The 15,930-nt window shown below is 36.7% G+C and overlaps 2 protein-coding genes across 2 annotated transcripts; both read right to left on the bottom strand.

Annotated features, from left to right (window-relative positions):
* Window positions 1-9,057: 9,057 nt before the first annotated feature.
* On the bottom strand, window positions 9,058-15,099 carry LOC149559728 (small ribosomal subunit protein eS25). The gene is made up of 4 exons (XM_089824260.1): window positions 15,020-15,099; window positions 14,747-14,824; window positions 14,519-14,653; window positions 9,058-9,484 (listed from the first exon to the last, which is right to left on the bottom strand). Exons 1-4 carry the CDS (start codon window positions 15,020-15,022, stop codon window positions 9,371-9,373), a joined length of 330 nt encoding a protein of 109 aa, XP_089680386.1. The 5' UTR covers window positions 15,023-15,099; the 3' UTR covers window positions 9,058-9,370.
* LOC149559729 (uncharacterized) lies at window positions 10,480-12,030 on the bottom strand. Its single transcript, XM_089824144.1, has 2 exons — window positions 11,169-12,030; window positions 10,480-11,078 (listed from the first exon to the last, which is right to left on the bottom strand). Exons 1-2 carry the CDS (start codon window positions 11,281-11,283, stop codon window positions 10,480-10,482), a joined length of 714 nt encoding a protein of 237 aa, XP_089680270.1. The 5' UTR covers window positions 11,284-12,030.
* Window positions 15,100-15,930: the final 831 nt, after the last annotated feature.

The raw sequence follows: 15,930 nt of genomic DNA, 5'->3' as shown, positions 1-15,930 counted from the left end.
TCGTGGATGCTCCTGTTTTGTTGAGTCCTGACTACATCAAGCCTTTTTATATATATTTGTTTGCCTCAAAACACACTTGCGTAGCTATCCTCACCCAAAAGGCAGATGATCAGGATGAACATCCTATTGCATTCATGAGTTCACCCTTGAAAGATGCAGAATTGAGATATCCGAATGTTGAAAAACAAGCTTATGCTTTGGTGAAAGCAATAAAGAAATTTCGACATTACATCCTAAGAAGCAAGGTTTATGCAATAGTTTTGGATGCAGCAGTAAAGACTTTGCTAATGCAAAATGAGTTGGGAGAAAGAAGAGGAAAGTGGATGGCAATTATTCAAGAATATGACATGGAGAATCAACCAATGAAGTTGGTACGAGGACAAGCTCTAGCTCAAACCCTGTCCACAACTGGTCCTAGGTTAGTACAACAAGTATATGTGTTAGAAGAAGTATCCCCAAATGAGTGGTATGATGATATTGTTCATTATTTGTTGAACCATAAGTCTCCATCACACTTGAATTCTATTCAAAAGCGTTCATTGAGAATGAAGAGTCAAAATGTTATGCTTCAAGGATCTGTGCTATATAGAAAGAACCGTGATGGTGTTTATTTGAGATGTGTTGAAAAGGAAGAGGCTAGACACATCATTGAGCATTTTCATAGTAAATATGGAACCAGTGATAGAAGTGGTTTGGCTATGGCTCATCAAATATCAAGAGCAGGATATTATTGGCCAACATTATTTAAAGACACTTATGAACACGTCAAGACTTGTCACACATGTCAGATCGCTACGACACGTGAAAGAAATCATGTTATGCCATTACAACCTGTTATTGAAGTAAAACCATTTGCAAAATGGGGATGGGATTTCATTGGTCCCATCAATCCACCATCATTTGGACATATATCATGACAGCTACAGACTATTGCACCAGATGGACTAAGGCTCAATCGCTGAAAAATTGCACAACAGAGGTTGTTATCAAATTTCTTGAAGAAAATATCATTACCAGATTTGGATGTCCCCATGCATTTGTATGTGATAATGGTCCAGCATTTAGATCCTTGAAGTTCTCAAACTGGGCATTTGACTATGGGATCACACTAAACTTTTCATCAAACCGCTATCCGCAAGGGAATGGATTGGCAGAATCAACAAACAAAAATCTATTGAGTGCAATGAAGAAGTTATTAGACAATAATCCTAGAGATTGGCATACACAGTTGAGATTCGCACTTTGGGCGGACAGGATCAGAATAAAGAGTTCTTTGGGGACATCTCCATATCATTTGGTCTACAGACAAGATCCAGTTTTCCCTATCCAATTGAGGATTCCAACACTACTATTCATGCAAGATTTTATGGAAGGAGAAGATAGAGTGCAAACACGTTTGACTCAATTATTGCACTTGGAAGAAAGGAGAGACGAAGCATTGGAAAAGTTTGCTAAACATCAAGGAGTTATTAAGAGATGGTTTGACCAAATGGCAAAGGTTAAGGAATTTCGAATTTCAAATCTGGTACTCCGCTAGGATAAGGCACGTGAAAAGAAAGGTGGACATGACAAGTTTGATAATCTGTGGAAAGGTCCTTATCAAATTTCTGAAATTTTGGGAGATAATGCATTCAAGCTTAAGACTCTAACAAGAAAGGAAGTCTAATTGCCCATCAATGGGAAATTCCTCAAGCATTATTTTTGCCCTTAAGTTTCCTTTGTGAAGTCTAACTTGTACATAGTTGGTTTAGGTTTTCTGTTGTAGTGTGTTTTTGTTTTTCTTCCTCCTTTTTAGTTAGGTGGGGGTTTTGGTTTGTCTCCCTTCTCCTAGTCAGGAGTTTTGGCTTTCTGTAGTATAGGTTTCTTTCCCTTGTTGGTTGTGTTTTCTTTTTTCTTGAGTTGTCTTCCTTAGGTGGTTTGGTTTTTTTTCTTTTGTTTTTTGGCTTTGGTTTTGGCTTTTTGCTTGGTGGCTCATAGCTGTGAGAATCTCTTTTTGCAAGTGGAGTGGTGTAGTGATTTGGTTACTTCATCTGAAGATTTCACCAAGTTTTGTTTATTTCATTTCTTGGATAATTGTTATGAAGAGCATTAGAATCTTGGCCATCTTTCATATATTTTCAGTGGGTTAGAAAACATACTTGACTTGGAAGGTTAATCATACATTGTGTCTTGACACGTAAACTCTGAGGTTGCCACATATTTCACACTCTTAACTATTGCTCTATATCCATTTATGTGTCATTGGGAAAGGCCATGACTTGTGAAAATTTTAAAATCTTGCGTCAGCGCCACTGTAACTCCTAAACCCATGGTAAGCTTCATTGCTTACAAGCCAAGAGAAAAGAAAGAATTGAAATACCAATTCAAAAGGAATTTAAAAAAAGAAAGATGAAATAATAAGATTGGCTTTGGGGGTATGCGGAAATCTCCATAGGTGTTCAAAAGAATAATTCAACGGAAGTGGAGCAATCTCCGTTGGTTTTACAGCGACAACTCCGTCGGGGCTATGGACGCCTGACTGGCAACGAGGCAATGTCCAAGATGCTTTTGAAGTCAAGAGGAACCAATAACTTGTCATGGTCAATCCTAGGATTTCTGAATGGTCTTCTCGAGTTGGAATTAATACAATTGCACACACTCAGGTTGTCGCAGGGTAAATGTGTTTTTGATCCAATGTATGATTATTCTCCCCTTTTGAGCTTGTTTTCTCTCTCATTGGTGACATAAGATTGAGAAACTAGAGATTCAGAATTCAGATTAAGTTTTATCCTTGAAATGTTTGTAACATTTCACTCGTGGAGTCACCAGATGTTGTCACCGCCAGTCACCATCGCCCAAGCCTGGGACCCCCTTTATTTTAAGTAATATGCCAGATGTTCCCGAATGCCATGGAGCGCAAGTCAGCAGGACTCAAGGAATGGCCAAATCCCTGACCGCATTAAAACCGCGCCTTCCACAATCTTAGAGAGGGATTTGGTGTTGGTGGGAAATATCTCGCAAAGGACAAAATCCTTCATTCCCAAAAAACCCCGCTCTCGCATGCAGAGGCACAAATTTGGAGTAGATAGCGAAAAATTGTTTGAGAAGGATAAAATCCTTCATTCCATCAAAAGCCCGCTCCCTAAAGTGTGGAAGCGCAAAATTGGGAAAGCGGAGGATTGTTTCAAAAAGACAGAATCCTTCATTCCATCAAAATCTCACTTTCCATGAAGCGTTGAGCACAACTCTGAAGGAGTCATGGAATATTTTGAAAAGAACTAAATCCTCCATTTAGCAAAAAGCCCACTTTCCATAAATCACCGGCTGAGGAAAGTTTTTTGAAAAAATATGGCCTTGGAAAAGACCTCTCGAAGGCGTGCATCTGCTTGCCTTTGTGATGGTGCTTTCATGGCACTAATTCAACAACATTCTTCTCTGTGTGTGATTGGTTTCTTCACTTGTGGAAAGTAATGGCGCAAATTATAAAAACAGAGAAGAAAGAAAGTGAGGCGTTCAGTTTATATGGGAAGAAACGTGAAGAAGAAAAGCTTGAGCAACAGCACCCATTGCCTATAAATCATGATGAATTTCACAGTGAACAAATGGAGAATCCCAAACACCCAAGTGAATCTGAAGATGAGGAGAAGACTGAATACTCAAGTGAATCTAAAGGAGAGAAAATAAATATAGATTGAATAGAAATCTTCTTTTGCATGAATATCAAATAGAAATGAATCAGAGCAAGAGGGTTGTGGTCTGCCTAGTCCAATTGGGAAGAAGAATGCAGAGGAAACAAATAAGCAGCAGATTCCTCGTGCAAATACGCATGTGAATGGACAGTTGGACACAATTAACGCTATAGTTGTGGTGGAGCCCCATCTCAGTGATATGAAAAGAAAATCCTAAGAAGGCAGAGCTTGGGAAATCGTGGAGCGCAGTTTTTGGATAATGAAGGAAATATTATGCAAAGGAAAAATCCTTCATTCCGAGAAAACGCCGACCTTGTAAAGCGTGGAGCACAATTTTTAGATAATGAAGGAAATATTATGCAAAGGAAAAATCCTTCATTCCGAGAAAACCTCAACAGCAATTTTTCCTTTGCATAATATTTTCTTCATTATCTAAAAATTGCGCTCCACATTTTACAAGGTCGGGGTTTTCTCAGAACGAAGGATTTTTCCTTTGCATAATATTTCCTTCATTATCCAAAAATTGCGCTCCACGATTTCCCAAGCTCTGCCTTCTCAGGATTTTCTTTTCATATCACTGAGATGGGGCTCCACCACAACTATAGCGTTAACTGTGTCCAACTGTCCATTCACATGCGTATTTGCACGAGGAATCTGCTGCTCATTTGTTTCCTCTGCATTCTTCTTCCCAATTGGCCTAGACAGACCACAACCCTCCTGCTCTGATTCATTTCTCTCCAATATTCACGCAAAAGAAGATTTCTATTCAATCTATATTTCTTTTCTCTCCTTCAGATTCACTTGAGTATTCAGTCTTATGCTCATCTTCAAATTCACTTGGGTGTTTGGGATTCTCCATTTGTTCATTGTGAAATTCATCATGATTTATAGGCAATGGATGCTGTTGCTCAAGCTTTTCTTCTTCATGTTTCTTTCCCTATAAACTTAACGCCTCACTTTCTTTCTTCTTTGTTTTTATAATCTGCGCCATTACTCTCCACAAGTAAAGAAACCAATCACACACAAAGAAGAATGTTGTTGAATTAGCGCCATGAAAGCATCATCACAAAGGCAAGCAAATGCACGCCTCCAAGAGGTCTTTTCCAAGGCCATATTTTTTCAAAAAACTTTCCTCAGCCGGTGATTTATGGAAAGTGGGCTTTTTGCTAAATGGAGGATTTAGTTCTTTTCAAAATATTCCTTGACTCCTTCAGACTCGTACTTAACGCTTCATGGAAAGCGGGATTTTGATGGAATGAAGGATTCTATCTTTTTGAAACAATCCTCCGCTTTCCCAATTTTGCGCTTCCACACTTTAGGGAGCGGGCTTTTGATGGAACGAAAGATTTTATCCTTCTCAAACAATTTTTTGCTATCTACTCCAAATCTGTGCCTCTGCATGCGAGAGCGGGGTTTTTTGGGAATGAAGGATTTTGTCCTTTGTGAGATATTTCCCACCAACACCAAATCCCTCTCTAAGATTGTGGAAGGCGCAGTTTTAATGCAGTCAGGGATTTGACCGTTTCTTGAGTCCTGCTGATTTGCGCTCCATGGCATTCGAGAACAGCTGGCATATTACTTAAAATAAAGGGGGTCCCAGGCTTGGGCGATGGTGACTGGCGGTCACAACAATTCTCAATGTACTAACGGGACCTCCAGTCAAAACATTCAATTTCTTGTGAAAACTGGTTAGCTCTATAATACTGTTCATACAGTTTCTGCAAATCCTCACCTCTGTGCTCATCCTGTTATATTAATTATAAAGATTTGCAACAATGCTGTGCTGAGTTTGTGCAATATTGGGTAACTTTGGTAAATTTTACTAATCTTGATCAGTCCAGAATTCAATTTGATTCTCCCACGTCGTCCAGAGTCCAATCCAAGTCCATAGTCCAATACTACACATTACTAAATACATGAAAATGCTGACCTCCCCAAAATAGAACATGTCAAACGGCGTGAGTATACTAATGTTAAAACCTAAGTTTCCAACTAGCATAGAATCATTTGACATTTAAAAACACAAATCCCAAATGTGTACACATAGAAGACCCATTTCAGAATCCCAATCCGGTACACCCAGGAAAGTCCCACAATTGAGCAACTTAGCTTAAAAAACATTTAACCACTTCATTGGATCGTTGGACAGCATACCCAACAAGTACTTGATATTAAAGAAATGATGCAACCAATTAAACAGTGTTCTGTGTTTCATCCCCCCAATATCATATTAAACAAGCACCTTTAATTTCATCTGGAAACCTGCTCAATACTAATGGGGAATTGTCATGAACTCGCCACATTTAGTGGAATCTGGAAACTTCAAAACGATCTAAACATTAAAATGTGACAGGGCCTTTTCATAACTATCAAATTTCATTCATTGAATTATTGTTCAACGAATAGTTAAGGCTCGTCAACCAAATGATGCAGCTGTGATGACAGGCATTAAAACAACTTTATTTCATTAAACATGGCCATACAAGGATTATACACTAAAATTAATAATATAACAAAGATGGCCAACTTGCCAAAAAGATGAGACAACTAAAAATGTTTTTAAGAATTTTAATATGATGGTACAAACACTGAATGGTGAACAAAAAGGGAGACTAATTTGTAGACAAAACAATGCTGGTGATCCTTGGATAAGCAGCTGGTTAGTAGAGGCTTTCCCAGTTACTAATAAGATTAGTATTGTATTTCCAACCGCTTCTTGTTGATGAAAAATATGTGACTAGTGTTGTTCCCAACAAGCCAATCACAAACATGACCCTTAAAACTGAGCATAAAATTTTAATATATTAATTAACCTGGGCACGTGTTTCAAAGATGCAAGTTCCCCTACAGTTTTAGCACCAGTAGATTAACAGAACAAGTGTTTATAATTAATACTGGTAATGGTTTGGAATGCATGAATGCGCCATAGGAAAGCAAATGGGACACTAGTGTAGATTAACACAACAGTAAGTAACGGGGTACACCACTATTGCCTTTGTTTTTAAGCTTAAATAAGTATTATGGAATATCTGAATTTCTTTTTCCTTTTGCTCGGGCATCCTCATGATTAACGGTATTTCCTGCACCATTTAGGCTACATACAAAGGATACAGTAAGACAAGTCCCCTGTCTCTGTCCCCTCCACATTTCAGGGACACATCCCCCAGCAGTCCACAATTTCGAAAAAGTGCCAGAAACACCAGGTAGCTGTCCCCAATCTCTTAAGACAATTTTGGGCTTCAAAACAAATTTTTTTTAACCCTTTTGCCAAAACAGAGCAGCGTGAGAAGTCCACAAGGGTGTCTTCTTAACTCTAAAAAGATAAAGATCAAAATGAAAAACATACTAATTCTTACCTTATATGCTGGAAGAACACCTTACGTGACAAGTAGTTATATTACTGCTGTTTATTTAAGTATTGTCTTCTTGTTATCAAATATTGGCATATCTCTCTCCTCTCATTCTTTCCATAATATTATAATATATTTTGAAAAAAAAAATCATCACACACACACACACCACCATCCCCTATTTTTGGCCATTTGTGAAGCAATCCCCCATCCCCATCCCAAAGATGTCAATGCTGTGGAACATAGCCACATATATATATTAAGTGCTAAGGCTTATGTTTAATTTTCATCAACTCAATAGACACCAATTCTAACTTTGAGTAAGATAAGTGAACCCAGACGTGTTGCATTTTTCTACTGACTGGTTGAGCATTCCCCAAGGCAAGATGGACATTAAAGGATAAGACTAAGTCTCAAACTCAGAATATAGCAGCCACCACCACCTATCTTACTCCAACTTAAGATCAAAATATGTAACTTCACACAATTTGGAAGTTCGCCAGTGTTAATTCAAAAAAATTTGGGAGAAAAAACGAATGCCTTCAAAATTGGACAATAACTCCATAAGGAATAAACATCTCCAATTACCAAACAAGAAATCTTAAGGATTTAACAGACTTAAAATCACTTATATATCCAAGCCACACCAGCATAGGGAAAAGTTGTATACATCCAACACCAATGCACATTCTCAAATGAACAAGATTAATTCTCAGTAACAAAACCAAAATGCATAGCTCTCATGTTGAATATAAGTATCCTAAAACAATACAAGGTGTAACATATTATTAATCAGCTCAACAACATGGAATGGCCCTTGCTAAGGACGGCCCGGACGAGCAAATGGCTGTCTTATAAAATAAGATAATAAACAGAATAATAAGAAAAGTAAGAAAAACCTGCGCATATTTGTCAAGGGGCCCATACCTACATGGGTGTGAATGAAATAACATTAAGAACATATAGGCAATCTAATGCTATATAGTCTCACAGACAAATACTTCCACTCTGATGCTGTTAAATGTCAATACTCTGGCAAAGAGAAATTCCATGCCCGTTCAGGGTTTCCCTGGCTGCTGTTTGGCCTTCAACCTCAGCAATATTCATACACTCTTATCAGTACATGGATGCTTCGACAGTTTTCTGTTTCTGTCGGATTTTTCACCATTTTCAGGAGGCGGCCAGATCATTTAAATATATTATTAAATAATATTATATCATTATAATAAAGGGAAAAACAATCATAATAAAGGGTTGCATGGCCTTCGTCTAATACCAGTGTAACACTGGTCGTTGGTACAAAGGGCCTCAATTTCAGGATGGCGAAGGGGAATGTTGTATACTATACAATAAAACTTGAAATGCTATGAAATGATGTTTCAATATAACATACCGAAGTGAAATAGTCAAATATAACAAAATTACAACACAAACCAGAACCGCTGAATATTGAACACTGTACCAGCCCCATTGCCAAAATGACGGTACTCAGTGTTCCTGATGTGTGAACATCCCAGGGACAGGTAATTGAAGGTTTTTTTGAAAAATGTTTTCCTATATGATTACATTACCAATATTGTTCAGATTCATTCAAATGAATCTATGCAGGTATAACAAACAATCTTTACAAATTTTACTTTTAGATTTAATAATATATGTGAAATACTTAGCACCCCAAAAGCCATCAAAATGAAGCAAGAGGGATACAGGAAAAGCTTTAGAGAGGTTTTAAGTCATGTGGGCATTCTAGTAACTCAATGGTTTACCTGTTAGGCTAAATTTTACAATCCTCATAATGCAACTAAATATAAACATCAAGCCATCTTCCTTCACTGGACAGATGTTGCAGGAAATACACAAAACTGAATGTCTACAGAATTGGTCTACCTAATTAAAAACTTTTGGGGTGACACTCAACAACTCTTACATTTCCAAGCTACACTCAACTAGTATAGGTACCTTTTTTACACAGCAGCTAAAGGTAAAACATGTAAATATCTGCCACTAGTAATTCAAGCAATTTAATTGAAGCCATGCACTTACCCATTCAAAACTCTACTCACTGGGGTTCAGATTACTTAAAATCCACAAAAGGTGGAAGTCATCAAATCACAAAAACTAGCCAACAAATAGGGTGAATACAGAATAAGCATTTAAAACATAGTGTTGTAACAAATAATTCTCTGCCTAAAAGGTGAGAGGGATAGTTATCTCAATGAAATATTGTCTTGCATATCCTCTACCCTATTGTTAGGGTTGCTCAGAAAAAATTAAGTTGAAACATTGCTTCGGATTGAAGCTATATGCCTTGAACAGGTAACCCCTGCTACATACAACCAGCACCAACACAAATCATGTGTTTGTTGCTCTGGTGTAAATCTGCTGACTTGAATGAGCAGAAATCATCCTGATGGAACCTCGTGCCATCAGATCCTTGATGGCCTTTCGTGCAAGCGAACCATTAATCTGAACATAAAAAAAGAGAAATACACAATAAGGACACATACAATATTAATTTTCTATGCAGGCCAGTTACAGTGTTAAATATTAAAACAAACTGAAGTCACTTTCTTCTCAAATGGACCATCAATCTAAAATCTTAATATTAAATAACCGATAAAGGAGGTACAAACTAGAAAGTATCACTCCAAAGCAAATTTTTAAAATAATTACTAAAATGAAAATAGGTCATTAATTCATGTAAAGAAGTAAGAAGAGCTGCCCAGAGTGTCCTTCATTTCTTGAAACAGTGTGATCAGGCCCTCTAAATCCCAAATGCAGCTCATAGAAAAGTACTAACATATAGGCAAGGGCATTTGAAACCTGTTAACGTATTAATCATTAGGGTTATAGAATTAGGTTATAAGTTTCAGTTTTGGTAGTTATTAAATAGTAATTGAACTGCTAAATGACTACTTTATTAATGTAATGAATCTCGGTGAGCAAGATACAATAAAGTTTCCAGTATGTTTCTATTACTTTCTATTACGTCAGATTTCTGGGTCTAACAGTGGTATCAGAGCAGGTAAAACTGATGTAATAGAAGGATGGTTTTGAGAGAAGAAGTTGGAAAGGAGTAGAGAAAAGAAAGATGGGAGTTGGGATCAGCAGTAGCAGGACTACTATCATCATTCATTTTTCTCTCATTTAAGATGCTTTGTACATCTTTATGCATCTCTGCAATCAGCTCTTCAGCTGGGTCTTCGTCGGTTGATAATCTGTAAGAACTGTCATAAGCTTGCGCTCTACTATGGCTGTTATTAGCATTTCCATACTCTCTGGGAGGAGGGCTGGGAGAATGACCATAACGTCTGCTGAATCCCCGGTAATCAGGGCTTGGGTATCTGTCGCCCCATTTTCCTACAGGGATTGGACTTCTAGAACCCATGCTTCCTACAGGGTTTGGGCTCCTATAACCCCTGTGATTTCCATATTCTCTGGAAGGAGGGCTGGGAGAATGACTATATTGAGGACTTTGAATGAAACCGCTTCTCAAACCCTCTGTAACCAGAGCTTGGGCTTCTATCATCTCTGCTTCCTACGGGACTTGGGCTGCTGCAACCCCTGTTTCTTACATGGTTTGGGCTTCTACATATCCTGTTTTCTAGAGGGCTTGGACTTCTATAAGCCCTGTTTCTTACAGGGTTTGGGCTTAAATGCATCCTTTTTTCTAGAAAGCTTGGACTTCTATCAGCCCTGTTTCTTTCAGGGCTTCGGCTTCTATAAATCCTGTCTTGTAGAGGGCTTGGACTTCTATTTTCCCTGTTTCTTCTCTTGTATGGACGAGGAGATGGAGCTTGACTTCTGCTATACTTTTCAGGTTTCCTTCCTGTTCTGACACACATCCGAGGAGATTGAGACCTTGAGTGGTAGCCATTTTCAGGAATTACAGAACGGTACCTTGCACCCTTGGAGCATTGGCTTCTGATGTGACCAATCTGCCCACATGCATAGCACTTATTTTTCCAATCACCTTCATTGCATTCCCTTGCAAAGTGCCCCGGCTTTCCACAATTATAACACACTTCTCTCCTATTATAATCAAGCACAAGGAGTCGACCTTTAGGATGTGGCCTTGTGTATCTAGAGTGAGCATAAATAGGATGACCACCATATCCTATATCTCTATAATAAGGACTAATTAAAGCACCTCTTTTTCTTTTAAGCCCTTCTTGTACACCCCTATACGTACCACCTCTTTCATAGTAATGATCACCCTGTTCATAATAATGATCTCTGTGAACCCCAACTTCTACATACCACATTTTTTAATGGGAGTCACCTCTTCTAATTTCCCTTCTTAATTCCTTTCTTGCAAACTCTACTGTTAAATTAGACCCATGTAGAAGATACCCATTCATTCTCCTCCTGGCTAACTCAGCATCACCACGATTATGGTATTCAAAAAAAGCAAAGCCACATTTTACATCCACATCTCGAACCCTTCCAAACCGTTCAAATTTGAATTGCAGATCAGCAACCCTTGTGTCTGCCGAGAGGCATCCAATATATAATCTGTTGAGACAATCATTTTCCCTGCTTCTGTACATCTTAAGGGAGCTAGAAAAATGGATATGTGTTACACAACAGAGAAGAAGAAACAATTATAAGAAATGCCTTGAAAAGTTTCAGTTTTGGTAGTTATTAAATAGTAGTTGAACTGCTAAATGACTACTTTATTTATGCAATGAATCTCAGTGAGCAAGATACAATAAAGTTTCCAGTATGTTTCTATTACTTTCTATTACATCAGATTTCCGGGTCTAACAGTGGTATTAGAGCAGGTAAAACTGATGTAATAGAAGGATGGTTTTGAGAGAAGAAGTTGGAAAGGAGTAGAGAAAAGAAAGATGGGAGTTGGGATCAGCGAAAGAGAATATACTGTGATGAAGAACAGAGTAATAAAGAAATGAAGTTTCTATATAAATCTTATGGTTCCTCACCCTCTCGGTTACGTTTCTTTGTTCTCAATCCCTAATCATTGGTTGCATTAAACAATGTTATGCTGTGTATTCCAAATCTACTTTGTTTGGTGTTTGCAGTAGTGCTCGGTAAGAGTCTTTTAATCTTGAATTTTTATGGAGTTTTATTGAATCAGATTTTATTGAAAGAGTTTTAAAGTTTATTGTAACCAATTTGGTTCATTATTGACAATGATAACCAAGCACTATTTGTGCCTCTGATATCGGTTTAAATGAAGGAGTTTGCTTTTATATGAACCGGTTCTTGAGTGGGTTTAATGTTCTTTTTATCGGGTTGGTGTAAGAAAATTTGAAAAGTTTATTGAATTCGGTATCAGTTTGATTCAATAGAAATATTGTGGCATTCATTCACAACGATATTTTGAGTTCAACAGTTTAATGTAACCGGTATTGACAAACTGAATTCAAAAATCTCTGTTACAATCGGTTCTTGGTATCGATTTTATGTAAGAAGGTAAAGTTTATTGGAATCGGTTTATTGCCTATTGATAATCGAATTGAAGATTTCTGTTCAATTGAACACAAAGTGGGTCAAACAATATTTTTCATAAGTTATGAGAATGGCAATCAGAATTTAAAGATATGTGTTTGTTTTAATTCCCAGTATCAGAGTCTTGGAGTCGATTTCATTCATTATGGGCAAATGATAATCAAGAATTCTTTGTGGCTCCCATAAAGAGGAGGATATCGGGTCTCGATTGGAAGAGACTTAATGTCCTTTTTGTTAATTGTGTATGCGTGGGCAGCTTGTTTGACAGCCTGATGAATATATATATATGAAAGTGTTTGTCGTGTGGAAATCCTTGGTATAACTAAGGAGTGGGCTGAAAGCTTTTGTGAAGGAGGTATAACAGATGTGTATTGTGAACTTCTTATGAAGAGAACATGAAATTTCGATACTCACTATTCTACTTTTGATTCTGAATGGATAGGTGGCAGATGCCCCATTATATACTTGGGCCAGAACTGCAAGGTATGAGGATCTCTCAAATGTTCTGGGCTTGGAATTTGGTGGGTGAGTTTGACATCAGAATGACATTTGTCATATCAAGTAGTAATATTATTGGTATTTGAATATTCAAAGTTGTGAGCCTCTTAATTTAATGTCTACTAAGACAATATCAAGCATATATGCAGATTCTTGATAATAATAATCATAAAAAATCTTCTTCAAGAGGGAGTGCATCAAAATTGAGAGTTCAAATGAAATTACCAAAGTAAGTGGTGATTTCAGTATGTTAGATTCAAGATCAAGTAAGTGAAAATTTCAAATTTAAATCCAAACAATTTCAGATTCAAACTCTATGTAATCATTTTCAAACAAATCGACAAAACGAATTCATTCACAGGTAATCTATGCTATTATCAAAATGACATATGGAAAAAATAATTCATAACACCCCATGTGTGTTATTTCATGGCACCTAATGCGTGCTCTTATCAAATTGTAATACGGACAAAGAAGTCCATAACACCCAATGCGTGTTATTCTATTGCACCCAATGTGTGCTCTTTTCAAATATTATGCACCCAAAGTGTGCTAATTCCAATGGGACAAAATAAGTCTCAAACTGAGACCTATCAAAGTAATAGGCTCATTATATAAATTTAAAGTCCAACAATGGACACGCTCCAAGTTCAAATCAGATCAACCAGGTACAAGCTTTCAAAAAATGTTTCAGATCAACCAGCATCACAGGTATTCAAAAGATGATTCAGATCAATCACCAAATGTTTGTGGTTGAGCTTAAAGTTTGAAGAGTGCAAAATATTCCTAATTTCATGTAACCCTTTCCAATTAAAGGGGGGATGTTAACGTATTAATCATTAGGGTTATAGAATTAGGTTATAAGTTTCAGTTTTGGTAGTTATTAAATAGTAGTTGAACTGCTAAATGACTACTTTATTTATGTAATGAATCTTGGTGAGCAAGATACAATAAAGTTTCCAGTATATTTCTATTACTTTCTATTACATCAGATTTCCAGGTCTAACAGAAACCAGCATAACATGTAACCTGATTGGAGTTACTGGTTGATTCCACTATATTTACCAGCATCTAATCCAGCCAAATAAGAGCAGAAAAATAAACTCACGAAAATCATCTATGAAAATTTTGTTGTTTTGTAAATACTTTTACTTTTTAATTTCACTAAAGCATTTAATAACTAGCAGAACAGAACATCATCTTTCCATGCCGTGGCCTAACAAAGAGAAAAACCAAGTAAATCCTGTAAACACAGCCAAATCCAATAAGACTTCTCTACGTCTTCTTAAAAAGTATAATAAATGTATTTTCCAGATTGATAAATTCTACTAAATAAAAATATAAGATTGGCTGGAACGAAGCTACATATTATCACCAAAATAACCCATCAAATTTTCCTAAGCGTGTCGTTATCACGTTATTACAGTAATCTGAGGCCTAAAGAATTGCCCTAGCAATAGATACAACATTCTGAATTCTAACAAAGAAAAGACAGTCTTCCGAAAAAGTGTATAAAATACGGTGACTTACCCTTAGCCTATCGGATAAGATTGAAGGGGTGATAAGCTTATATTTGGGTGCTTCGGAAAGGAGCTTATCATAACTGGACTGATCGAACAACACCATGTTATTGACCTTCTCCTTTTGCTTTCCTTTGCTCCATTTCTATACCACTCACAACCCACAAAAAATTACTTCCCCATCCATTCCAAATAATCATTTTTTCCACAAAAACATTAATAAAAGATTTTAACATACCTTCTTTTTCTGCTTACCGCCGCCTCCAGATTTAGCAGGCTTGGAAGATGGAGGGGGAGCCTTGTCCTTCTTGGGTGCCTGCACAAACAAAAAAACAAACAACAATATTAATAAGAGTCATTGGTTTTTCTGCACTAGTGCGAAATGCACAATACTCGGAAACAAAGGAATTATTCAATCGCAATTAGAATCTTTCAGATCGAGAACCAAACCAAGCCGATTCGCTAATAGATCTAATGTGCCAGGATTGGGATAATATTCGTGTTTACATACCATTTCTTAGTTTCCTCTCGGAAAAAAAAACTGTAGGTGTAGCCTGCAGTTCGTCTGCAATGGAAGGGCTGAAAGACGGTAGCCTTAAAACATCTGCTCAGAAATAAGTTTTAAGTTTCAAAAACCCTAACCCGGCGAAAGTCTCTGTCAGGCATTTTTTTCGAGAAAACTTGACACGAGTTAATAAGCTAGGGTTTAAGACACCCAATTAATCATTATTATTATTATAGAATAACGAAAATAAATAGTAAATGCTATTAGTTTACCATTATCTACGGAGCATCCAAGCTGTACTATTTATTAATAATATCAAGTTTCCACAATCCATTGTTAATGATGATGTTGCTTCTGGATTCGATTGTGTAAGTTTTTTTATCATCAACATTTCGGATCACACTCTGTGATCCATCATCACTTTTTACTTCCTTCTCTCATCCTGATGATGGATCACAGAGTGTGATCCGAAACGTTGATGATAAAAAAACTTACACAATCGAATCTAGAAGCAACATCATCATGTACTATTTATTGTAATTATTTATTAATTAGAATTTAGAATTAGAGTATTTCAATTTTATATTAATTATTAATTAACGTTGTCTTGGTTTTCTATTTTCTAAATTTATATAAAGAGGGGCTTAAATTATGTTTAGGAAGAAAATACTTATAGTTTAAATTTAGACTAGATTCAAGTGGTGAAATAAATAGATGTAAGGAGAAGATGAGACACTTAAAAATATTAAGACTTATTAGTTTGTGTCATTAAGGAAGGAGGTTAATGTTTTCAATAGTCTTTTAAGCATTAGTTTCCTTCTTGAAAACTACATTATATATAAAAATCTTGCAAAAAATTATAGTCCTATAGCATATTTGAAATTAATTTGACATCACATATACAATTTTTTTCTTTC

Source organism: Cupressus sempervirens, chromosome 4 (genome assembly GCF_028749045.1).
Source record: "Cupressus sempervirens isolate cs-2001-9-10 chromosome 4, ASM2874904v1, whole genome shotgun sequence".
In the NCBI taxonomy this organism is placed as follows: Eukaryota; Viridiplantae; Streptophyta; class Pinopsida; order Cupressales; family Cupressaceae; genus Cupressus; species Cupressus sempervirens.
The sequence above is the reverse complement of the archived record's forward strand: the minus strand, read 5'-3'. Positions and strand labels throughout refer to the sequence as shown.